Consider the following 25123-nt stretch of genomic DNA (forward strand, 5'->3'; position numbering starts at 1 on the left):
GAAGATGGCTGTACCCAGTGGTCTGCACCGAGATTGAGGGTGAGGAGGGGTGAACCCAGGGTTTGACATTGTGCTGCGGGTGAGAAATGTGTGTTCACAGGAGTCTGCATGGAGGGTGAAGATGGCTGTACCCAGTGGTCTGCACTGAGATTGAGGGTGAGGAGGGGTGAACCCAGGGTTTGACATTGTGCTGCGGGTGAGGAATGTGTGTTCACAGGAGTCTGCATGGAGGGTGAAGATGGCTGTTCCCAGTGGTCTGCACCGAGATTGAGGGTGAGGAGGGGTGAACCCAGGGTTTGACATTGTGCTGCGTGTGAGGAATGTGTGTTCACTGGAGTCTGCATGGAGTGTGAAGATGGCTGCACCCAGTGGTCTGCACCGAGATTGAGGGTGAGGAGGGGTGAACCCAGGGTTTGACATTGTGCTGTGGGTGAGGAATGTGTGTTCACAGGAGTCTGCATGGAGGGTGAAGATGGCTGTACCCAGTGGTCTGCACCGAGATTGAGGGTGAGGAGGGGTGAACCCAGGGTTTGACATTGTGCTGCGGGTGAGGAATGTGTGTTCACAGGAGTCTGCATGGAGGGTGAAGATGGCTGTACCCAGTGGTCTGCACCGAGATTGAGGGTGAGGAGGGGTGAACCCAGGGTTTGACATTGTGCTGCGGGTGAGGAATGTGTGTTCACAGGAGTCTGCATGGAGGGTGAAGATGGCTGTACCCAGTGGTCTGCACCGAGATTGAGGGTGAGGAGGGGTGAACCCAGGGTTTGACATTGTGCTGCTGGTGAGGAATGTGTGTTCACAGGAGTCTGCATGGAGGGTGAAGATGGCTGTACCCAGTGGTCTGCACCGAGATTGAGGGTGAGGAGGGGTGAACCCAGGGTTTGACATTGTGCTGCGGGTGAGGAATGTGTGTTCACAGGAGTCTGCATGGAGGGTGAAGATGGCTGTACCCAGTGGTCTGCACCGAGATTGAGGGTGAGGAGGGGTGAACCCAGGGTTTGACATTGTGCTGCGGGTGAGGAATGTGTGTTCACAGGAGTCTGCATGGAGGGTGAAGATGGCTGTACCCAGTGGTCTGCACCGAGATTGAGGGTGAGGAGGGGTGAACCCAGGGTTTGACATTGTGCTGCGGGTGAGGAATGTGTGTTCACAGGAGTCTGCATGGAGGGTGAAGATGGCTGTACCCAGTGGTCTGCACCGAGATTGAGGGTGAGGAGGGGTGAACCCAGGGTTTGACATTGTGCTGCGGGTGAGGAATGTGTGTTCACAGGAGTCTGCATGGAGGGTGAAGCTGGCTGTATGCAGTGGTCTGCACCGAGATTGAGGGTGAGGAGGGGTGAACCCAGGGTTTGGCATTGTGCTGCGGGTGAGGAATGTGTGTTCACAGGAGTCTGCATGGAGGGTGAAGCTGGCTGTATGCAGTGGTCTGCACCGAGATTGAGGGTGAGGAGGGGTGAACCCAGGGATCCATACTATGCTGATCATCCCTTCAGGAAGCCTCAGTTAATTCTGATGTATGTTTTAAATGTGATTTGCATGTGATATTATGTTCATGTCCTGTCAAGGTTAAATGGTACCATTGTCATTATTAGTCTTGCACCATTTTCTGTGACTGGTGTGGGACGTGGCAGCTTTGTGTGAGCTGTCTGTATAGCATGTTGACCTAAACTATCACTGTATTTCTGTACCCATGACAATGAACAATTCAATCTCTTTAGTCGGAGGAGGAATCACAAACTCATAATTTAGGAATCCAAAAATGGGTAAAGTGTTAAATCTTCAGCCCTCTTCCTTCTGAAGTCCGTAAATTCAGGGAGCTCAGCCAAATGAGATTAATTTTTAAATCATCTCAAGAAAGGTTCCTCGACTGGTGACTCTCAGCTCCCCGTTGTGGAATCTCATTCATCAGAATGTACAGGGGCATTCTATCCACAGATCAGCACTTAGAAGGCATGCTGCTAAAATGGGAACTTGCCTACAGGAGTACTACTGTGGATCAAGTGTCATGGCATGGTTTCAATACTTTTGCTCCATTTACATGGCGGCTGAGGCTGGATTAGATTCCAACTGAGTCCTATTCTTGGAGAGAACCTTACCACAATTTGCCTTACAAAATGAAGAAAACCTAACCAACTGAGCTACATCCATCTATAGCCCACTACATTCCATTGCCTATAACTCCACACCAACTGTTATTCATATAATCATTGAATAATGGGGGTAGCTCTCATCCTCTCCGGCACCACAATAATGGCACGTGATACATAGACTCCATTAAACAATGAACTTTAGAGAAGCACCCTACTCTAAGCAGATGAACAAGAGGGTGCTAGCGTCATAGAAAAGATTAATTCATCCCATATGTGGTGTCTTCCTGAATGATAACCAATCTTCAGGATGGATTGCCCTTTGACTCTTCATCTTGAGTCCAGCTGTGGCTCCACAGAAGGTAGATATACCAACAGCAGATCCAAGTTCTGTACCGTCTAAAAAGGTGCTAGTGGTAGAATTCCAGCAAAAACCCAGAATACCCACAAGAACCATATTATTCACTTATCTCATCTGCTGTTGGATCAGATATTTCACCAACAGGATTCTAATCGGTCATAATAGGGAATGTAAATGTGAATGTAAATGCTTCCTATTTTTCATCACCTCTTTAGATGGAACCTCCACTGTACCCATTGAAGGCTGGTTTTCACTCAAGTCCAGCCTGAGTGATGTCCCTTGTACATCAATCATCACCATTCCAAGTGAATCAACAAAGTTCAAGCCTCAATCAGTTTGTTCTTGAATTGGAAGCAGATACAATCATAGCATTTAAGGGGTTTCTAGACAGATTCATGAATAGGAAGGGGATGGAAGGATATCAGAGTTTGTTTGATTTGGACATTGTCTTTGGCACAGACATGAGGACTAAAAAGCCTGTTCCTGTGTTGTTCTCAGTTTTATGTTCTAATTGGGTTGGGAATAAGCAGTTTTTGCATTGCTGCTCGATAATTAGCACATAGGTGAAATTGTTCTTTCATCTGTCTCGACTGAATTTTTACTGAAGTCCTACTCCATGCTTATTGGAGTTAATTGAGGAGTCACAAGGGGACATTAATGCAATAACTAATGTTCTATTGCCTCTAATAGATCCTCAAATCATTGCAATGAGAGACTACAGTTAAAAGCAAGAGAGGTTAGAATCCACAAAAAAGCCACAGACATTCCCTGTTGAAATGTTTAAGTGCTGGTTATCAAGCATGCACAATATTTAATGTAATCTTTACATATTTCTTAAAGGAGCACATTACTTACAAAGAAAGGGTAATCTTCAAAAGTTGGTGTTTCTGGGGTGCCTTGGCTATAGATGGAACTTCGTCTCTGTACACTGGAGGCTTTGTGCAGATTGCCAGTAGATGGAGTCAGGTCTTCTTTATCAAATGGACTGTAGATAATGTATAAATGTAAAAATAAATATTGCCATGACAAACATCTGCTTGCCAGCAGAACGAAAGCCCAAGGAGTAAACACCACAGTGGTAGATAGGATACAAAATTGGCCAGGGGATAGATAGAGGAGTGTGTGCAGTGGTTATAGTGGAGGGCTTGTCAATGTCGCTATAATTATTATTTTGATAGGTACCCTGGACTTGGGTACACCAAATTTGGCAAACCCACCATACCATTCGAAGTGTGAGATGTATGAAGTATTGTGATGAACTTGAAGTAAATAAAGGAAGTTGGGAAAATGGGCAGGCAGGTGGAAAGTGAAATTTTATGCAGAGAAGTGTGAAATGGTATATTGTGTGAAGTTGAAAGAAGAGAACACCCATGAATATATCCATGGATTACGACAGCAGCAAAATGACATTGAATTGTATTTCTATAAATAAAAATATTGATTGATTAACTATTAAATTAAAAGCAAATAAACAATTTATTATTAAGAGCACACTTTCTATGTGTTAAGAGGGAATAAAAATAACTTCTCATACTAATGTTTGGTACCTTTATACTGATTACAAAATGAGTCAAGTAAAGATAAATTCCAGCTTGCTTTTGTATATTTAACTTTATCCGTAGCGAAAAAAATGTATTGCTAGTACGTGGAAAGATACAAATATGAGATGAAATATTGGAAAAAATTACATATGTTTCACATGATAATTATGATTTTTTATTAACAACTGGTTGTTAAACTCAGAATATTTACATTTCAATTTATATTGATTAGATTTTAATATGTATATTTAACTTTTTCTTTAATATTCTTTTTTCATGGCTCTCCTTAGGAGTTAGCTGAAATGGGGGGCTCTTTTCTTTCTATATATATATATTAAAAAAAACATTCATGTTCATATTTAATTGCTGCATATGTCATATATTATTTGTTTTTTGAACAAATACATAAAGTTAAAAAAAATGAGTCAAGTTACATTTGTGTACATCAACACAACAAAAAGATACTGATGAAATATCGATAACAAGATGTGTATGAAACAATTGCCAAGAAATTATGATACCCTGTGCATTTTTTTTTATACTGCAGATTTTGAAATACTTACTACCAGGTGACTTCAAGGTTTAGCTTCACAGTTCCAAGGTCATTGATGTCAACAGCAACCATCTGAGGTTGGGCCGTGAACAAGTCTTTTGTTTCACAAGTGACACTGCCAACCAAGAGATGAGTTGCCAGTCCTTTCAGCTCTGATACCTAGAGAGAGAGTAAGAGAGAGAGTAAGAGAGAGAGAGAGAGAGAGAGAGAGAGAGAGTAAGAGAGAGGGAGAGAAAGAGAGAGAGAGAAAGAGAGAGAGAGAGAGAGAGAGAGAAGGAAAGACAGAGACAATGAAAAAAAATCTTTGCCATAATTAATCATCCCAATTATATACTTAATAACTAACAGCTACATTTTCTTTGTTGGTAGCTCAATAAACTGCAGTGTGTTTATCCTTGAAAGGAACCTTTCCAGCACCCACACAATCTACCATTTCTTACTCTGTTCCTTCCATGTAGGACCTCCCCAGACAGGTGTGGTCGCTGCAAAGTACCTGGATGGGCAGCAGAGCTCCTAAATGAAGGCTAATGCTGCTCTGAAGATCATGCACAGCATGAACCCCAGAAAAATCCACATTTTCCCTTCCTCTTTGGTGAGACAACACCAAAGTCTCCACCAACCAACCACTGCAAACTTTCAGGTAAAGAGGTTAAAGCAACAGCCTTTTCATTGTAGGTTGGTATTCCAACAGGCAAACTCTTCAGCAAAGTTAGCTTTTAGCACCTGCATGTAAGTTTCCCAGAGAAATTTAAATATTTGCTCCGTATAAACACTGCACAGTATAATATCTGTATTTCTACAGCAATGTAAAATCACACTGCAATCAACTACTTTAGAGAGTAATCCAAGCAAAGAAAGCAAGCAATCTACATTACAATTCCTAAATAGCACTGAGATAAGAAAATTAATTAAACTGCACTGTGAGTGACATTGCATGAAGGAAAGAAATTCTTCAAAGCAATGAAATCACTGCTCTTTGAATAAAGACCTGGACATCCTTGCTATCTAACTGAACAGTGTGAAGAACTCTCACACTGATACACATCTGTGCAAGAAACGTCAGCCTTAATTGAGTGCCTGAGACGGCAATCTTCTCAAAATTCACACTGACAATCGACCGAAAAGAACATCAGTTGAATGGAAAGTGATAAAAAGATACTGAATTACTAAAAGAGATAAGTAAAATTTATTGCATACAGCTTGACATGAAACAGACAATCCTTTTAAGGAATTCTGTATTTTGAACTGACGTTATTTCAGTCTGATAACTTGAAAAGCAATAACTTCAACCAAAAAATTTACTGTTGGATTTTTAAAAATTTTAAATTTAAAGTTTTAAATTTAAATTTAAAAAATTTAGGCATACTGCATGGTAACAAGACAGTTCAGCCCATGAGTACGTGCCGCCCAGTTTACACCCAATTAGCCTACTCACCTGGTACATTGCAAATGGTGGGAGGAAACCGGAGCCCCCGAGAAAAACACACACAGACACGGGGAGACATACAAACTCCTTACAGACAGCATGGGATCCGAACCCCAGTCCCAATCGCTGGTGCTGTAAAGGCATTGAGTTAAACACTACACCAATCGTGCCACCCTCTCTAATCAACCAAAGAGCTTGTAATTTTACTGCTGTCCTTTTCCCCAATGTCAGCATCAGACTTTTCTTTTAAATATATAGGAACAGTGGGGATCGACAACTCAAAAGGACCATCTACTTGTCTTATTCATCAAGGCCAGATGTAAATTCTGCTTCCATCACCTGGCAGAGAATTGTGGTGGTGTATTTATCCAATGACATATCGAATCTCAGAGTCGGTTCCAATTCAGGAAAGTTTGTGATAGATGAATGGTCTGGACGAAAAGAATGACTCACAGAGTAGATAACAAGGTAGTGAGTAAAATGCAAGGAAACATGACCTGAGAGGTAGGTTCCTCACACAGAAGGTTGTGGTTATACGGAATGAGAGTAGACAAAACGTCTGCAGATGCTGGGGCCTAGTGCAGTACACAAAACTGATGGAGAAACTCAGCAGGTTATGCAACATCCATGGGGAGCAATAGGCAATTTCGGGCTTGAGCATTTCTTCAGGTGTCATTGAACAAGCTTCCAGAAGAGGAGGTAGAGATAGGTAGATTGTAACGTTTAACACAGCTGCATGGGCAGGAAAAGTTTTAAGGGATATGGCTGAATGAGGCTAGAATGGACAGGTTGTGTCCATACACTTGACCCTGCTTTTGACCTCTGAAAGGAGTTAAGTTATACTTGTGTCAGAAATGTGAAATGAAATGAGAAAACTCATGCAGGAGGCTGAAAAGCAAAGATGTCAGGTTCTTGTTGAATCACGTTGTGCTTCATTGAAAAGTTAAATGCATTTCAACTAAATATAGTGTGGTAAACCACTGTTATGTTATGATTGGCTGCTGCCGGCTGAACACGCCTCCTGAGACCAATCCTACCCTTTGCATGCTCCCCGTTCTACTCTGCCTCGATCAATCAATGAGGTTGGTGGCTGTTCCAGTCTATAGTTAATAAAAGCCTGATAGTTGCACAACTTCAGCCTTTTGTGATTAGTGATGGTGCATCAATTTTATTACCTAAGATGTAATTTTAAAAAAATGGAACTGTACCTGAAACCCTAGAAGCTCAACATCGACCCTTGATTGCCGGATGTCTCAAACATGTTCAAACTCTGGCTACACTGTTCTGAAGACTTCCTGGCGGAAGCCACAGATGTTATCACCACAGATGCTAATGGACTGAGGCTACTCTTTTCGTGAGTCGGACCCCAAGTATTTCCGATGATCAGCGACCCCAGCTTATACCCAATGGCAATGAAGACTCTGAAGGCCAAATATTGCAAGAAAGTAAATGAGGTAATTGCCAGGCACCTCTTGGCCACCAGCAACCCAATGAGTCAAGCACGGAGTACCTCCTGGCCACCAGCAACCCAGTGAGTCAAGTGCCGAGTACCTACAGGCCCTCTGGAACCTATGCAGAGTTGTGCGACTGTAAGGCCGTGATGGCTACCCAGAATGCTGAGGACCTCATCCAGGTCACGTACGTGGCCAGTATCCACTCAGGGTACATAAAGCAGAGACTCCTGAAACAAAAGGTACTTGATCTACAGAGAGCGGTTGAGCTGACAGAGACAAAACTCGGATGATTACTTAGCCACCTTTTGGTCACCGCAAGCGCTGCTATCTTGGGATGGGGAAATCATCCTGTACCATGAGCGACTTGTCACTCATACTGTCCCACTCCTCTAGTGACCTGACCTCTGCCACCATTGCGGGTGATCACCCCGATTACAACTTCTGCGGGCAGGATAAGCGCCCAAGGAAATGCTGCCCTGCCAAGGAGGCGGTTTGCGCTAGGTGCAGAATAAAGGAATATTATGGCAAAGTTTTCCAGTCCAAACCATCTGCGAAACCTAGCAACGCTGTGTGCAGCAGTCACCACACCGAATAGCACGATCGGTGCCTTCTCCTCTATGAATCAGCAACACCATGTGCGAGTCATGGAGGCCACCATCTTTGACCATGTAGCAAACACCATCTTCTCAGGGATACGACACCACAGGGAGCAGCGAAGGTGGCCATCTTGGAATCAAGAGCACCCATCAGACTCAGACAGCGAGTCTATACTGGCCTCCATCACCTTGAACCAAGAAGCTCCACGCAAACTTGCCAGATCTATGATGGACATCCAGGTAAATGGGCACGTTATGAACTGTTTATTTGATAGCAGGAGTATAGAAAGTTTTATTCACCCCAATACAGCTAAGCATCTATCCCTTAAAGTATGATCCACCAAACACAACATAACACTCGCATCCAAATCACACACAGTAGACATCCATGGGTCCTGCATAGTGACTCTGGCCATTGGAGGCATAGTTTACAAACATTTCAAACTAATCTTCCTGTCACAACTCTGTATCCCCTTGCTACTGGGGCTGGACTTCCAGTGCCAACTTCAGAAAGTTACCTTGAAATTCGATGGGCCCCATTCCCCTTCACCATTTCCAGCCAACAGTTCACAGGGAGCCCTCTATGTGTGACCTGTGACCTCGCAACCCTCAAGGTTGATTTCCCCGCCCCCCCCCCCCACTGTTCACCAACCTCACCCCTGACTTCAACCTGGTGGCCACTAGGAACAGGTGGTGTGCGGCAGATAAGGCATTCATTAAGCCACAGGTTCAGTGCCTGTTGGGTGAGGGCATTATCGAGGCCAGCAATAGCCCTTGGGAGGCCCAGGAGGCTATGGTAATGAACGGGGAAAAGAATAGGATGGTTATAGGTTACAACCAGTCCATCAACCAGTACACACATCTTGACATGTACCCCCTTCCCCACATATCTAATATGGTTAACCAGATCGCACAATATCGGATATTCTCCACGATTGACCTGAAGTTATATCACCAGCTCCCAATCTACCTGGAGGACTGCCAATATACTCCATTGGAGGTGGATGGTCCCTCTACCACTTTCTCCAGCTCTCTTTTGGTGTCACCAATGGGGTCTCCATCTTCCAATGTGAGATGGACCGCATGGTAGACCACTATAAGCTGCAGGCCACCTTCCCATACCTTGATAGTGTGACCATCTGCGGCCACAACCTGCAAGATCACGATGCAAATCTCTGTAAATTCCTCTAGGCAGCAAAATGCCTGAATCTTACTTATAACAAGGACAAATGTGTGTTCCGGACAGCACAACTAGGCATCCTCGGCTGTGTGGTTGAGAATGCTGTCATTGGCCCTGACCCTGTTGCTGGAGCTACCTATCCCACATACCCTCAAAGCACAGAAGAGATGCATCAGGTTCTTATATCATGCTCAATGGGTCCTCAACTATGCAACAAGATTCACCCATTTGTCAAATCGACCACGTTTCACCTGCCAGCAGAGGCCCAAGCTGCATTTGACCGTATCAAGGCTGACATCGCCAAGGCATCTAGGCATACCATAGATGAGTCCATACCGCTCCAAATGGAGAGCAATGCGGACAGATCCCTCGCTTTTTTCTCATGCACCCTCCAGGGCCCTGATATCTGCCCCTCCTATGTCGAGAAGGAGCCCCAGGCCATCGTGGAGGCAGTACACCGCTGAGGCACAACCTTCCTTTCATGTTTAATAATAAGCAGAGGGGCAAAATCAAGATCTATAAGATCCTCAGGTGGAGAATTGAACTGTCCACTTACAACTATGACATCCTCTACTGGCCTGGCAGACTTAAGAAACTCCCATGGGATTTGTGCCAGAGTCCAAATGGACAGACTGCAGACTTTCCACAATAACCTTTGTCACCCTGGAATGACTAGGTTTTTCAATTTTATCAAAGCTTGGAACCTACCGTACTCTATTGAGGATGTCTGGACATGACTGAAAATTGCCAGGTCTGCGCCGAATGCAAACCACAATTCCACTGACTGGAGAAGGCGCACCTGATCAAAGTTACCCACCCCCTTGAGTGCCTAAGCATTGATTTCAAGGGGCCCCTTCCCTTCTCCAACTGAAATGCAGACTTCCTTACAATCAATGACAAATACTCCCATTTTCCTTTTGCCATTTCCTGCCCGGACATGACTACAACCAGAGTTATCAAGGCCCTCCGCAATATCTTCACACGCTTTGGGTACCCTGGCAGAAAACGGGAAATTATAGACCGGTTAGCCTGACATCAGTGGTGGGGAAGATATTGGAGTCCATCATAAAAGGAGAAATAGCAGAACACTTAGTCAGTAATAATAGTATAAGGGCTAGTCAGCATGGATTCCTTAAGGGTAAGTCATGCTTGACTAACCTTCTGGAATTTTTTGAGGATGTGACAAAGAGGGTGGACTCGGGAGAGCCAGTGGATGTGGTGTATTTGGACTTCCAGAAGGCCTTTGATAAGGTACCGCACGGGAGTCTAGTGGGCAAGATCAGGGAGCATGGTATTGGAGGTAAGGTGCTGACATGGATAGGAAATTGGTTAAGAGATAGGAAACAAAGGGTTGGAGTAAATGGGTCTTTTTCAGAATGGCAGGATGTGACGAGTGGAGTGCCTCAGGGATCGGTGTTGGGTTCTCAGTTGTTTTAATTTATGTTACTGATTTGGATGAGGGGATTATAAATAACATGAGCAAATTTGCAGATGACACTAAACTGGGTGGCGGTGTGGGGTGTGAGGAGGATGTAAGGAAAATGCAGAGGGACTTGGACAGGCTGGAGGAGTGGGCGACTAAATGGAAGATGAATTTCAATGTGAACAAATGTGAGGTTATTCATTTTGGGGGAAGTAATAGGAAAGCTGAGTATTATTTAAATGGAGACAAGCTAGGGAGTGGGGAAGTGCAAATGGATCTGGGTGTACTTGTTCACCGGTCACTGAAGGCTAGCATGCAGGTTCAGAAAGCTGTGAAGAAGGCAAATGGAATGTTGGCTTTCATAAAGAGGGGATTGGAGTATAGGAACAGAGACGCCCTTCTGCAGTTATACAGGGCCCTGGTGAGACCCCACCTGGAGTATTGCGTCCAGTTCTGGTCTCCAAACTTGAGGAAGGACATACTAGCTATAGAGGGTGTGCAGCGCAGACTTACAAGGTTAGTTCCAGGGATGGCAGGGTTGTCATATGCAGCAAGGCTAGAAAAACTGGACTTGTATCCATTGGAGTTTAGAAGGATGAGGGGGGACATGATTGAGGTATACAAAATCATCAGGGGGATAGACAAGGTGAAGTCTGATTACTTGTTCCCAATGATGGGGGAGACGAGGACTAGAGGTCATAGTTTAAGAATACAGGGTAGGCCCTTTAGGACGGAGATGAGAAAGCATTTTTTTACCCAGAGAAGTGTGAATCTGTGGAATGCTCTGCCACAGAGGGTGGTAGAGGCGGATTCGCTGACTATGTTCAAAAGAGAGTTAGATAAGACTCTTGTGGGTAATGGAGTTAAGGGTTATGGGGATAAGGCTGGAAAGGGGTACTGATGGTAATGATCAGCCATGATCTAAAATGGCGGTGCTGGCCCGACGGGCCAAATGGCCTACTCCAGCTCCTATTGTCTATTGTCTATTGACCATGGGACCTCATTCATGAGTGATGAGCTGCAGCAGTGCCTGTTGGTCAAGGGCATCGCCACGAGCAGGACCACCAGCTACAACCCTAAGGGAAACAGATAAGAGGAAAGGGAGAATGCCACGGACTGTAAAACCATCCTCCACGTCTCCCAATGGCAAGAAGTCCTCCCAGACGCCATTCACTCCATCCAGTCACTTTTATGTATGGGCTCCAACAACATGCTTTGTGAACAGATGTTTGCTTTCACGAGGAAGTCAGCATCAGGAATTACACTGTCCACCTCCCCAGGTCCTGCTTTGGAAATACAACGGGCAATCTAAGACTGATCCACTGGTTGAGAGGGTCCGCCTCCACCATGCTAACTCCCAGTATGCCTATGTTGTCTTCCCTGATAGACACAAGGACACAGTTGAGATCTGGGATCTAGCACCACCGGCCGTGCCCCCCAATCACCACTAGCCACCGACACTTCCCCTCACTTCTACCTTGAGCCTGCAGCTGACCACTCTCCACCCATAATGCACCAGCACCACACTCCCTTATCACCTCACCTGCTCCCCCCCTCTCGACAAACTGTAACCAGCAATGACAGGCCAACCCCACAAGCTGCTCGGGATGTTATGGCAGCTCCCCAACCATTAACACGTCATTCGCTGCAGCAAAGGTGTGATGAATCTGTGTCATGCTGTCAGTCTTTCGCGGTGCTTTTGCAGTCTGCTTTACTGACATTGGACGTGTATTATCTCTACCACTAAAGACACTCCCCTTGGCTATAACGGTGCATGCACCCATTATCATTCATTATTGTACTACTTAGTTTCTACTAATAAAAGCCATGATTCCTGGTTAACTACATAGCCTTCGATCTCTTCATTTACCAGCACTTCAAAAGGAGACCCCCTGACAGACTTAATCTGTAAAATGTACATATGTATATTTGTTTCCCTTTTTTTTCTCACCCCACAGGACTCTTCTTAAAAAGGAGGGGCGAATGTGGTAAATCACTGTTATGCTATGATTGGCTGCTGCCGGCTAGACACGCCTCCCGAGACCGATCCTACCCATAGCCCTTTGCATGATCCCCATTCCACTCTGCCTCGATCAGTCAATAGTTAATAAAAGCCTGATAGTTTTGCAACTCCAGTCTTTTGTGATTAACGATGGTGCATCATACAGCAAGTCCAAAAGCTTTCCTGAAGGGGAAGCAACTGTGGGAAGCAATCTTTAACTGTGAATGGCTCAGTCATGATCTGGTCTTTATCAGAACATAAAACTATCGATGAGCAACGTGGAAGAAATCGAATGGTGCCAAGGGCAGGATTCTGAGTTGAGGAAGCATCGCAGCTAGTGCAACTCTATTACAGAGCTAGCGACTTGGATTCGAATCCGGTGCTGTCTGTAAGGGGTTTGCACATTTTCCTCACATCTGCGTGGGTTCCAAGAACATATGGGGGTTTGTAGTTTAGTTGGTATGTTTGGACAGGACAAGTTTGTGGGCTGGAAGGATCTGTCACTGTGCTGTAGGAGAGGGAAAATGAGCTGTTAAATTAAATAGACAGAAATAGGATGTGAAAAAAGAGAACTGAAACCATATTTGAAAAGCAGCATTGATGCTCATTTCTTAAGTTGCAGCAAAAAAGCATCAACATCTGGTAGAAAAGCAGCAGAGCGCAACTCCACAGGAGACTAGTGAATCTTAGAGTGTATTGATGTAGGGACTACCCCTCCTCAATTAGTATTGCTGTAGGGACTCCCCCTCCCCAAGTATTATATTGATGTAGGGATTTCCACCCCCCCCCCAACTCCAAGTGATGTATTGATGTCAAAATGACTTCTTCTCCAAGTAGGGTATTGATGTTGGGATTCACCCATCTTCAAGGAGTGCATTGATGTAGGGATTTCCTCCTCCCCTAGAAGGGTACTGTCCTTTCCCAAATAGGGTTTGCACCTCTAACCCACATGGTGTTCTGATCAAGTCCAGGCTATATCTAAAGCATCACCATTTCCTTTCTTGTGCTGGTCTCATAAGGCAGAGTATTACCAAGAGGTCCTGTTTTAGTTTCGGATGATTTCGGAGGGAGTGAACCATATTTGCATTTCTGTCGCAGCTTTCACACTGCTGAACTCTTTACCTTTACACATTTGGTTCAATAACATGGACAAACTTCAATGTCACCCAAGCAAGTACTGTCAACAGACACATAATTGACCTTCTGGAATCACAGCTGACAGCCAATATATTGCTATTGAAAAGCAGAGCAGTTAGAGAATACCCCTATGTCTTTTACATCTGGTTCATGTACCTTAATTGAGAATAACTCATTAATCAGAGGTAAGAAGATCATTTCTTCTCCATCCCAGCTTTGCCGATCATTTATTTCTATTTTGCCTTTTAATTTCCACCTTTGACGTCCATAACGCATAAAGATCTTGATAAAAATGAAACAAATCAGTTAGTGTGCATATAGAGATCTCTCATTTTATTTCAAAACTCAGAAATCTACTTCTCATTCCGATCTCATATCACTACATTCTCCAACACTTGTCACTGTTCCATCATCAGGAATTATCAGTCCAAACAGGAACATCAATCTGACTTGCAAGATGGAGTCAAACAAGAGAGACTCCAGATGCCATAAAACTTGAGCAACACGCAAAGTGCTGGAGTAACTCAGCGAATCAGGCAGCATCCGTGGAAGGCAATAGACAGTCACCCTTTTATTTGGGCTTCTGTCCTCTTTTTTGTTATTCCTGATGAAGGGATACTGCCCAAAATACTGACAGTCCATTGCCTTCCTCCAGCATTACATGTTGCTGCAGACTTGGAAAACAGCAAAGTGCATGAAAATAGGTAGCAAAAATGGGTTTAATTTTACCATTATTGAATGAGATGACCTATTATCACCTCAGTGAGAATCAATATGTCCTCTCGAACACTAAATTGCCATGTCTCACTGGAATGACTAAAGCTACGATATGAACCACTTACCTCATATTGATCCCCTGGACAAAGGCGGGCAAAACCAGCTAAACCTGTGAAATTCAAGGTAGATCAAGACAACAGTTAGAACTGCAAACCTGCATGGCATCTATTTCAGAACCTAACACTGTAAGCTGCTGGACCTGACCCTTGGAATCTCAGTTTCTGACAGCAACTCTTTTTCACAGTTAATGAAAGGAGAACGCCCCAAACTCCAGCTATCAGTGGGAGCCTATATGGAGCAAAATTCTAGTCTAGATCAGAAATTTGTGGGCATCTAGCACCTGATCCTCACCTGTGTGGTGAAAGGCATGTAGGTGCAAATGGAACAAAAGTAAAATAAACTCTGCTAATCTTATTAAATAATCAAAAAGCACCAGAGCACCTTCATGGTTCGAGTGAGATTTTTTATTTAGACATACAACACGGTTACAGGATTTTCTGGCCCACGTGTTCATGCCAACCCAGTACACCAATTAACCTACAATCGGGGCAACAAGAGGAAACCAGACATGGAGAAAATGTACAAACTCCTTACAGAGAGTGCCGAATTCAAAGGCAGATCATTGGTGCTGTAATAGCATTACGCTAACCATGCCTCTGATTCTCAAGGCTACTTCAACAATTCAGACAGAAGTATGTGGGGAGGTTGTTAGGCAGCATCTGAATCCTGTCACATCCAACATTGGACATGAAAACAAGAAGACAAATTTCCTCCGTGCTCCATGTATCTTGTTCAGAAATGTATTTTCACCCTGATGTAATGAGCATGCAGACACAGCCGCATTTTGTACTCTAAAGCTTATTGGTATCATTCATTTAGAATCATAATGTGCAGTCCTTTCAGCCAACTCATCCATTCCTGCCAACCTGAGCTGTTCCCCTTGGCCTGCACTTGACCCATATCTCTCCATACCTGTCCCATTGTCTTTTCAACGTTGTAATATTGGGAAAAGGACAAAAACTCTGGGTAACCAGTCTGTGAAATTGACTCAACTTTGTGCTAAATGGGGGGAGAAAAAAGTATAAAACTTCACAGATGCTGGAAATGTGAAATACAAACAAAAAAAAAAGAGAAATCCAGAAATCCTCTGCAGATCAGGCAGCATCTCTGGAGAGTGAATCAGGTTTCAAATCAAAGACACTTCATCTGTTCTGCTGATCGAGTGAGTGGTTCCAGCATTTTCTGTTTGTGTTTCAGTATTAAAAGGTCTTTTACAAAATAAATAACTTTGGGGAAACTATCAACTTCATAAAATTTTCCATATATCCTAGCAATACTAAGACACCAAAAGTGACGTTATGGATACACTATTTACAGAGATTGTTCTTTGTTGGAAATACAAATCCAAAATACAAGCACAACATTTTCTGCATCGCGATTACATGTTAGAAATTCCGGCTCTGTCTCCTCTTTCAAGAAAATGCAGGAAATGGAAGGGTCTGGATTAAAAGAGAATTTGTTTAATTTGGGGTCGTGCTAAATCCAGACATTGTTTCGATGCTGTACTGTTCTATCCTTCGCCCGATCAACCAAGAGCATGACTCATGTCACTTTGTACTGTTAATACTTGCCTTTCATCTTAATGTGAAATTCTCCGAGCAGGTTTCCAATTTCTGCCTCCAGTGAGCACAGTGCCTGCGAGTGAAATAAGTTACCATCAGTCTTAGATGCATCAGACTTCTGTGCCAAAGCATTTAGCAATGCACACTCTTCTTCTTGCCCTCATCATTGCTGTGTTAAAACCAAGCAGCTTTGTACTGTTGTCCGAGGATGTAAAGATCATAGAACCCTTACCTTGCTCATTCTTCCAGATTCTACTATCCACAGGCTTCCTAAAAACCAACTGAATCATTGCAATTATTACCTAAAACCTTATAGTTAATTCACCGATATTGATGAGGCAGAATTCATTTGCTGCACTGTAGCACTGAGACATGGAACATGAGAGCCAACTCCAGTTACTTAAGCCACTGTTGACCACTACTCTTTGATTTCTTCTACCGAGTCAATTTTTAACCTGACACAACGTTCAGTAAAATGACATGAGCATTTTCTTTACTGACCAACCTGCCATGTCAGACTTTGTCTTGCAGGAAACTTCTTCTTTTTCTTTGGCTTGGCTTCGCGGACGAAGATTTATGGAGGGGGTAAAAGTCCACGTCAGCTGCAGGCTCGTTTCTGGCTGACAAGTCCGATGCGGGACAGGCAGACACGGTTGCAGCGGCTGCAGGGTTGGTTGGGGTTGGTTGGGTGTTGGGTTTTTCCTCCTTTGCCTTTTGTCAGTGAGGTGGGCTCTGCAGTCTTCTTCAAAGGAGGTTGCTGCCCGCCAAACTGTGAGGCACCAAGATGCACGGTTTGAGGCGATATCAGCCCACTGGCGGTGGTCAATGTGGCAGGCACCAAGAGATTTCTTTAGGCAGTCCTTGTACCTTTTCTTTGGTGCACCTCTGTCACGGTGGCCAGTGGAGAGCTCGCCATATAACACGTTCTTGGGAAGGCGATGGTCCTCCATTCTGGAGACGTGACCCACCCAGCGCAGCTGGATCTTCAGCAGCGTGGACTCGATGCTGTCGACCTCTGCCATCTCGAGTACTTCGACGTTAGGGATGAAAGCGCTCCAATGGATGTTGAGGATGGAGCGGAGACAACGCTGGTGGAAGCGTTCTAGGAGCCGTAGGTGATGCCGGTAGAGGACCCATGATTCGGAGCCGAACAGGAGTGTGGGTATGACAACGGCTCTGTATATGCTTATCTTTGTGAGGTTTTTCAGTTGGTTGTTTTTCCAGACTCTTTTGTGCAGTCTTCCAAAGGGGCTATTTGCCTTGGCGAGTCTGTTGTCTATCTCATTGTCGATCCTTGCATCTGATGAAATGGTGCAGCCGAGATAGGTAAACTGGTTGACCGTTTTGAGTTTTGTGTGCCCGATGGAGATGTGGGGGGGCAGGTAGTCATGGTGGGGAGCTGGCTGATGGAGGACCTCAGTTTTCTTCAGGCTGACTTCCAGGCCAAACACTTTGGCAGTTTCCGCAAAGCAGGACGTCAAGCGCTGAAGAGCTGGCTCTGAATGGGCAACTAAAGCGGCATCATCTGCAAAGAGTAGTTCACGGACAAGTTTCTCTTGTGTCTTGGTGTGAGCTTGCAGGCGCCTCAGATTGAAGAGACTGCCATCCGTGCGGTACCGGATGTAAACAGCGTCTTCATTGTTGGGGTCTTTCATGGCTTGGTTCAGCATCATGCTGAAGAAGATTGAAAAGAGGGTTGGTGCGAGAACACAGCCTTGCTTCACGGCATTGTTAATGGAGAAGGGTTCAGAGAGCTCATTGCTGTATCTGACCCGACCTTGTTGGTTTTCGTGCAGTTGGATAATCATGTTGAGGAACTTTGGGGGACATCCGATGCGCTCTAGTATTTGCCAAAGCCCTTTCCTGCTCACGGTGTCGAAGGCTTTGGTGAGGTCAACAAAGGTGATGTAGAGTCCTTTGTTTTGTTCTCTGCACTTTTCTTGGAGCTGTCTGAGGGCATACGTAGACATACAGCATGTAACAGGCCGTCCAGTACACAAGCCCACTCATTCCAAATACATCAATTGGCCTACAACTTCCATACATTTTTAATGGTGCGAGGAAACCCATGGAAAGATCGTACAAACTCCTTACAGACAGCACTAGATTTGAACCCGGGTCACTGGCACTGTAATAGCGATGAACTAATCCCTACGCTAATTGTGCCGCCTTGATCATTGTTGACTACCACAACTACACTGCCTACTGTATTATCTCCTGAAAAAGTTGGTTCAAGTCAGTCAGACCCTTTATAAAACCATCCTTATGATCTATGATTAACAGTGGCCTCCAAAAATGCTGATTTATGTTTTTGGCTGTATCTTTTACAGCACTTTACCTTCACCTATGTGAGTATAAATGACACGCAATCCCTTGGTCAATGTCTTCCTCCTTGCCACGTCACTAGAGTTTGCAATTTTTGTGAAGCCAACCATGTTGCTGCTGGAAATAAATAGTTTTCCCCATACAAATGCAATTCGAAAAAGCTGATGCCATGAAAGCAAAAGCCATACCTCTGTGTTTTCCTTGTAACTCCTGTTTATTTCTGTTAGGCTTTCTCGAGCACCTTTCGTAGAAGGCGACATTTCAAAGGCCTGTTTCATTTTGGAGGCTCCATCTCGGAGTCTTTTCTGGATGCAAAATGTCTCGTACAACTCATCCACCTGCCGGGGGTACATGCACAAAATATGTTAATCTCTTGGATTTTGCACAGCCTGATTTTTTTTTAAACAGAAGGGTATTATATTAATCAGATACTCTGATCATTAACGAGTTCCCAACTTCCTTCTCCACACTGACTAAGCATGTTGAATGGTAAAAGAACCATTTAATTGCATATAAAAAGAGAATTTATCTAATCAGATATGTATTGCTTAAATAGGGCTCAAAGAATTATTGAGGTCCCTGACTATCAATCACTTTATCTTTGATCCACTACCATCAGGAAAATGGACTAGGAGTATCAGAATCAAGACAGTCTGGCTGGGAAATAATTTCTAACTGCAGGCTGTGAGACTGATGAACAGTATCCTGTAACTGAGTAAACCATCTCAAAATATTTATATATATTTTAAATTGTTATTTTATTTTTATAATATCTTTATGTGATTATTGTGCGTGTGCGTGTGTGTACTGTGATCCAGAGAAATGCGGATTTGTCTGGTTGTAATATGTACAGGGCAGGTGATAATGAACTTGAACTTCTGTCTATTCAAGAAATCACACTCAAGTTCATTATTTTTATTTGAATGGATGAAAAATCATGAACAGTGCTCCCAATATCTGCAGTCTTCCAGTCACTTTCCATAGTTGAGGCAATCTGACACTCAAATAAATGTGAAAATCAATAACTTTTAAGTCACCTTCATACAGAAAATGGCTATCTCTACACATAGTAATTTATTTTTTTTTAAATTTAGACATACAGCACGGTAACAGACCATTTCGGCCCACAAGCCTGTGTCGCCCAATTTTCACCCAATTAACCTACACCCCCAGTACTTTTTGAATGGTGGGAGGAAACCGGGGCTCCCAGAGAAAACGGACCCAGACACGGGGAGAATGTATAAACTCCTTACAGACAGCACGGGATTCAAACCCTGTTCTGATCGCTGGCTCTGTAAAGACATTGTGCTAACTGCTATGCCAACCATGCCACCTGGTAGATTAGGCGTTTCTTGTTTTGCTCTCCTTTTCACATTCATCTGGCCATTCAGTCAAATGATCTGAATGTTGTGTCTAGTGGAGGGGTCAGGATAGTGAATTCTTCCTCTGTTAAACTTCCTGACAGCAACCCATCTTAACTTGCAAGTGCTCCTGCCTGCATGTGATTTCAATTTAAAAAAAACACCAAACCAAGAGCTCTTTTGTCTTCAGCTTCATGGGTCTTAGGCCATAATTTGCAAGGGCTACCCTTTCTTTCTTTCTTTGGCTTGGCTTCGCGGATAAAGATTTATGGAGGGGTAATGTCCACGTCAGCTGCAGGCTCGTTTGTGGCTGACAAGTCCGATGCGGGACAGGCAGACACGGTTGCAGTGGTTGCAAGGGAAAATTGGTTGGTTGGGGTTGGGTGTTGGGTTTTTCCTCCTTTGTCTTTTGACAGTGAGGTGGGCTCTGCGGTCTTCTTCAAAGGAGGTTGCTGCCCATCGAACTGTGAGGCGCCAAGATGCACGGTTTGAGGCGATATCAGCCCACTGGCGGTGGTCAATGTGGCAGGCACCAAGAGCTTTCTTTAGGCAGTCCTTGTACCTACCCTTTATACAACTCTCATATAGTGTGTGACTTGCAGAGTTGCTCAGCACCTTTGTGTATGCAGACTGTCTTCAACTACAGACAGCTTCGCAAGATTGCTTTGTAGAAAAGACCTCCCAAATCTTCATCCATTTGACACCAGGTAATGATGCACACACATAACAGGAAGTCATGAATCATTTTGGTATCCAAATGACCACAGATTATGGGCCCAAACTACTTGTTAATCCAATAAACAGAAACCACTCAGGAAATGAAATAAAGGGGAATGTAATTAGATCCTTCTGTCAAATTGTTGTTTGAAGCAGAAATGTTACAAAATACAGTATATTTTTCGAAACAGCTTTTTTCTAAATACATTTAATAAGATTTTCGCTGACACTTCTGTGCTATAGCCTTGCCTGCAAATGAAAACATTCCTTTCTCTCATCCAAAGCAAAACCTACACATTTACCGTAAGTAAAAACACAGAAATGCTGGAGGAACTCAGCAGATCTTGCAGCGTCATGGGAGGTAAAGATATATAACAAAAACATCGATTATATATCTTTACCTCCATGGTTGCTGCAAGACCTGCTGAGTTCCTCCAGCATTTCTGTGTTTTTACTACAATCTGCAGACTTTTGTGTTTCATGACATTTACTGCCAGACTGTTAACTGAACCATTGTTTCAAACATTATCAAATATTTTCAAACTAGTGGCAACTTTAGCTTGACTTATGATTTGAACCTTTTCATTCAATTTACTTTTCTACTCAGAAAGGAGTAAATGCTTCATTCTTGATGTTAATATCATCTCATGATTACAGTGCAATCCAGAAAAGTGCTGGAGAAACTCAGCAAATCACAAATAAAGGGTAACCAATATTTTGGGTTTGAGCCCTTTGTCAAGGAATGAGCAAAAAGTAGATTTATTCTCTCTCTTTGGCTTGGCTTCGCGGACGAAGATTTATGGAGGGGGTAAAAAGTCCACGTCAGCTGCAGGCTCGTTTGTGGCTGACAAGTCCGATGCGGGACAGGCAGACACGATTGCAGCGGTTGCAAGGGAAAATTGGTTGGTTGGGGTTGGGTGTTGGGTTTTTCCTCCTTTGCCTTTTGTCAGTGAGGTGGGCTCTGCAGTCTTCTTCAAAGGAGGTTGCTGCCCGCCAAACTGTGAGGCACCAAGATGCACGGTTTGAGGCGTTATCAGCCCACTGGCGGTGGTCAATGTGGCAGGCACCAAGAGATTTCTTTAGGCAGTCCTTGTACCTTTTCTTTGGTGCACCTCTGTCACGGTGGCCAGTGGAGAGCTCGCCATATAACAGGATCTTGGGAAGGCGATGGTCCTCCATTCTGGAGACGTGACCCATCCAGCGCAGCTGGATCTTCAGCAGCGTGGACTCGATGCTGTCGACCTCTGCCATCTCGAGTACTTCAACGTTAGGGGTGTAAGCGCTCCAATGGATGTTGAGGATGGAGCGGAGACAACACTGGTGGAAGCGTTCTAGGAGCCATAGGTGGTGCCGGTAGATGACCCATGATTCGGAGCCGAACAGGAGTGTGGGTATGACAACGGCTCTGTATATGCTTATCTTTGTGAGGTTTTTCAGTTGGTTGTTTTTCCAGACTCTTTTGTGCAGTCTTCCAAAGGGGCTATTTGCCTTGGCGAGTCTGTTGTCTATCTCATTGTCGATCCTTGCATCTGATGAAATGGTGCAGCCGAGATAGGTAAACTGGTTGACCGTTTTGAGTTTTGTGTGCCCGATGGAGATGTGGGGGGGCTGGTAGTCATGGTGGGGAGCTGGCTGATGGAGGACCTCAGTTTTCTTCAGGCTGACTTCCAGGCCAAACATTTTGGCAGTTTCCGCAAAGCAGGACGTCAAGCGCTGAAGAGCTGGCTCTGAATGGGCAACTAAAGCGGCATCATCTGCAAAGAGTAGTTCACGGACAAGTTTCTCTTGTGTCTTGGTGTGAGCTTGCAGGCGCCTCAGATTGAAGAGACTGCCATCCGTGCGGTACCGGATGTAAACAGCGTCTTCATTGTTGGGGTCTTTCATGGCTTGGTTCAGCATCATGCTGAAGAAGATTGAAAAGAGGGTTGGTGCGAGAACACAGCCTTGCTTCACGCCATTGTTAATGGAGAAGGGTTCAGAGAGCTCATTGCTGTATCTGACCCGACCTTGTTGGTTTTCGTGCAGTTGGATAATCATGTTGAGGAACTTTGGGGGACATCCGATGCGCTCTAGTATTTGCCAAAGCCCTTTCCTGCTCACGGTGTCGAAGGCTTTGGTGAGGTCAACAAAGGTGATGTAGAGTCCTTTGTTTTGTTCTCTGCACTTTTCTTGGAGCTGTCTGAGGGCAAAGACCATGTCAGTAGTTCCTCTGTTTGCGCGAAAGCCGCACTGTGATTCTGGGAGAATATTCTCGGCGACACTAGGTATTATTCTATTTAGTAGAATCCTAGCGAAGATTTTGCCTGCAATGGAGAGCAACGTGATTCCCCTGTAGTTTGAGCAGTCTGATTTCTCGCCTTTGTTTTTGTACAGGATGATGATGGTGGCATCACGAAGATCCTGAGGCAGTTTTCCTTGGTCCCAACACAGCTTGAAAAACTCATGCAGTTTGGCATGCAGAGTTTTGCCGCCAGCCTTCCAGACTTCTGGGGGGATTCCATCCATACCTGCTGCTTTGCCACTTTTCAGTTGTTTTGTCATAAAATGGTTAATTTCAAGACTGAATTCAAGTGCTATCATTCATTGCTAATAAATGCGACCTGTTGCACTAGTTCCTCTTACCCACAGCCTGCTTCCTGTCACTAATACAGGACACTTGTTCCTTTGGTTGAGTGTGTTCAGTACAGATATGACCAATCGGAACCTTGCACAACTCTTTCTGATGCCACATCCTAAAAGTAATGCTGTTCCCCATTTCATGAGGTCACGGTGATTGTGATAATCCAAGCTGAGGATTTCAATGAATGCTGGAAATGCATTTATTTGAAGAAAAAAAAAATTCAGCACGTTCTGATAAAGTTTTAACTAAAGGAAACTAGTGCTGAAGTGGAAACATTTTGTACTTGTGAGTTGAGCAAGAAGACAGAGAGCAGAAGGAGCTGTAAGTGAGCAGAGGGAAGTAGATAAAGGAAAGATATGGAGGGAGTAGTGGACTGATCTTACTTACAAATGACTTCCTTTTCTGCATCCTGTTTATTCTACTGCCTCAGCTATGGTGATATAAATTCCCCTTGGCCATTCCAGTGCAGAGTCTAAAGTAACAACATATCTGTCAAAGGCACTGTAACCCTCTGGAGTCTTTTCCGCTTGGTGTATCTAACTACTTTGAACTGTCATTATTCCACACAAGCCGCTCTTTATAGAGTCACATTGGTGCTTCTATCATCCTTTCCCAAAGGCTACTGTTGTGCAAACTCGTTGCCAGTTGTAGTGGCAGTGCAGACCCTTTTCAAATATTTGACACAAGGAGAAAATAAAGAACAGACTCGTCCCACACCGTCATTGGCTGTTTGGTTATAGAGTCTTGATTAAATGTGCTTAGTCATGAATGAGATATTTTCCACACTGTTTGCACCAACAATGGAAATATCTGGTGCGTGAAAACAAATGTTCATCACTTTAATGAATGCAGCGGACAATATCGAGCAGTAATAAAAGTTTGTTAAAACCCTTGCCATTAAATATAAACATGTGACTGATTGAATAAATTGATAATTAATTCCTTATTTTTAGACATCAAGTGGAATCACCAGATCTTTTTCTTATAGCTGCGTTAACTTCACTTGAGCAGACCACTAGATGGATCTTCTTGCCGTTAAAACCGTCGAGCAAGGGTGGTGGGCTCCAGGGGAACAGCGGACCAGTGCAGGGCACCAAAGTAGTCCCCCGGAGAAGGAGAAGCCTGGTAAAAGACCCGACAAAGTACAAGACTGCAACAGCACACCAGCTTGAGGCTCAGTGAATGAAGGCCTCAAAATGCCTGTGGACTCCTGGAGACTGGCTCAGAGGAACCAGGAATCAGGAGCCGGATTCCTGAGGATGTTAATGGCCTCCGGGATACAGAAGTACCTGGAGGTCTAACAGTTCGCTAATCATATCAGAGGCTTGGAGCCAGGCCCCAAGGAGTGAGACTTGGACGTCTGGAGCTTGACCGCTGGACCACGTGGCTACAAAGGTTACAGGGGTGCAAGAGGCCATAGCATCAAGGAAGTGGCGGGATCTACGGACACGTTGCCTCTGAAGGGACCCTCTTTTGGTTCTCTTTCTTTTCTTGATCGTGGCACTGGACAAGAAACGCTTCTATGTATCTTTACAGGGCAAACAAAAGTAAACAAATCTTGTGTATTTATGAACACAACAATTAAGAAACCTTGAACTATCCTAAAGCTAATACTGCCACTTTTTATATCACCTTCTATCTCATCCTTGAGCCATGACAAACATTATGTAATGATCCAAAGGAAATGTCTTCCTGGCAGCCTGTTGATTTTGAATCAACATTTGATTCTTTTCTCTCTCAGATGAGAACTGCATTCTTTAGTCGATGCAAATTGAACTGTATATCTATACCTACCTTACTGATGTGAAACTCCAGCCTTCTTACATATCTCTCTATAGCTTTGATTTGCTGCAAAGAAAGCAAGTATATCATTAGATTCCGCAACCTAATGAAAGGACTGAGCACCACGTGAAGTACCCTGCATCTTTAGCCCTTTTTACA

General features: G+C 44.2%; 1 protein-coding gene across 3 annotated transcripts in view; it reads right to left on the reverse strand.

Annotated features, from left to right (window-relative positions):
* The window catches only part of ripor2 (RHO family interacting cell polarization regulator 2), a 111944-nt gene that overhangs the window by 53404 nt on the left and 33417 nt on the right, over positions 1 to 25123 (reverse strand). For all 3 annotated transcript variants that reach the window (XM_069913439.1, XM_069913440.1, XM_069913438.1), the window contains 7 exons: positions 24977 to 25030; positions 18673 to 18822; positions 16169 to 16232; positions 14603 to 14646; positions 13917 to 14042; positions 4553 to 4701; positions 3304 to 3433 (listed from right to left, as the gene is read on the reverse strand). In XM_069913439.1, the coding sequence (XP_069769540.1) occupies positions 3304 to 3433; positions 4553 to 4701; positions 13917 to 14042; positions 14603 to 14646; positions 16169 to 16232; positions 18673 to 18822; positions 24977 to 25030 (717 nt within the window). The remainder of the gene's footprint in view (positions 1 to 3303; positions 3434 to 4552; positions 4702 to 13916; positions 14043 to 14602; positions 14647 to 16168; positions 16233 to 18672; positions 18823 to 24976; positions 25031 to 25123) is intronic.

This window comes from Narcine bancroftii, chromosome 1 (genome assembly GCF_036971445.1).
Source record: "Narcine bancroftii isolate sNarBan1 chromosome 1, sNarBan1.hap1, whole genome shotgun sequence".
Lineage (NCBI taxonomy): Eukaryota > Metazoa > Chordata > Chondrichthyes > Torpediniformes > Narcinidae > Narcine > Narcine bancroftii.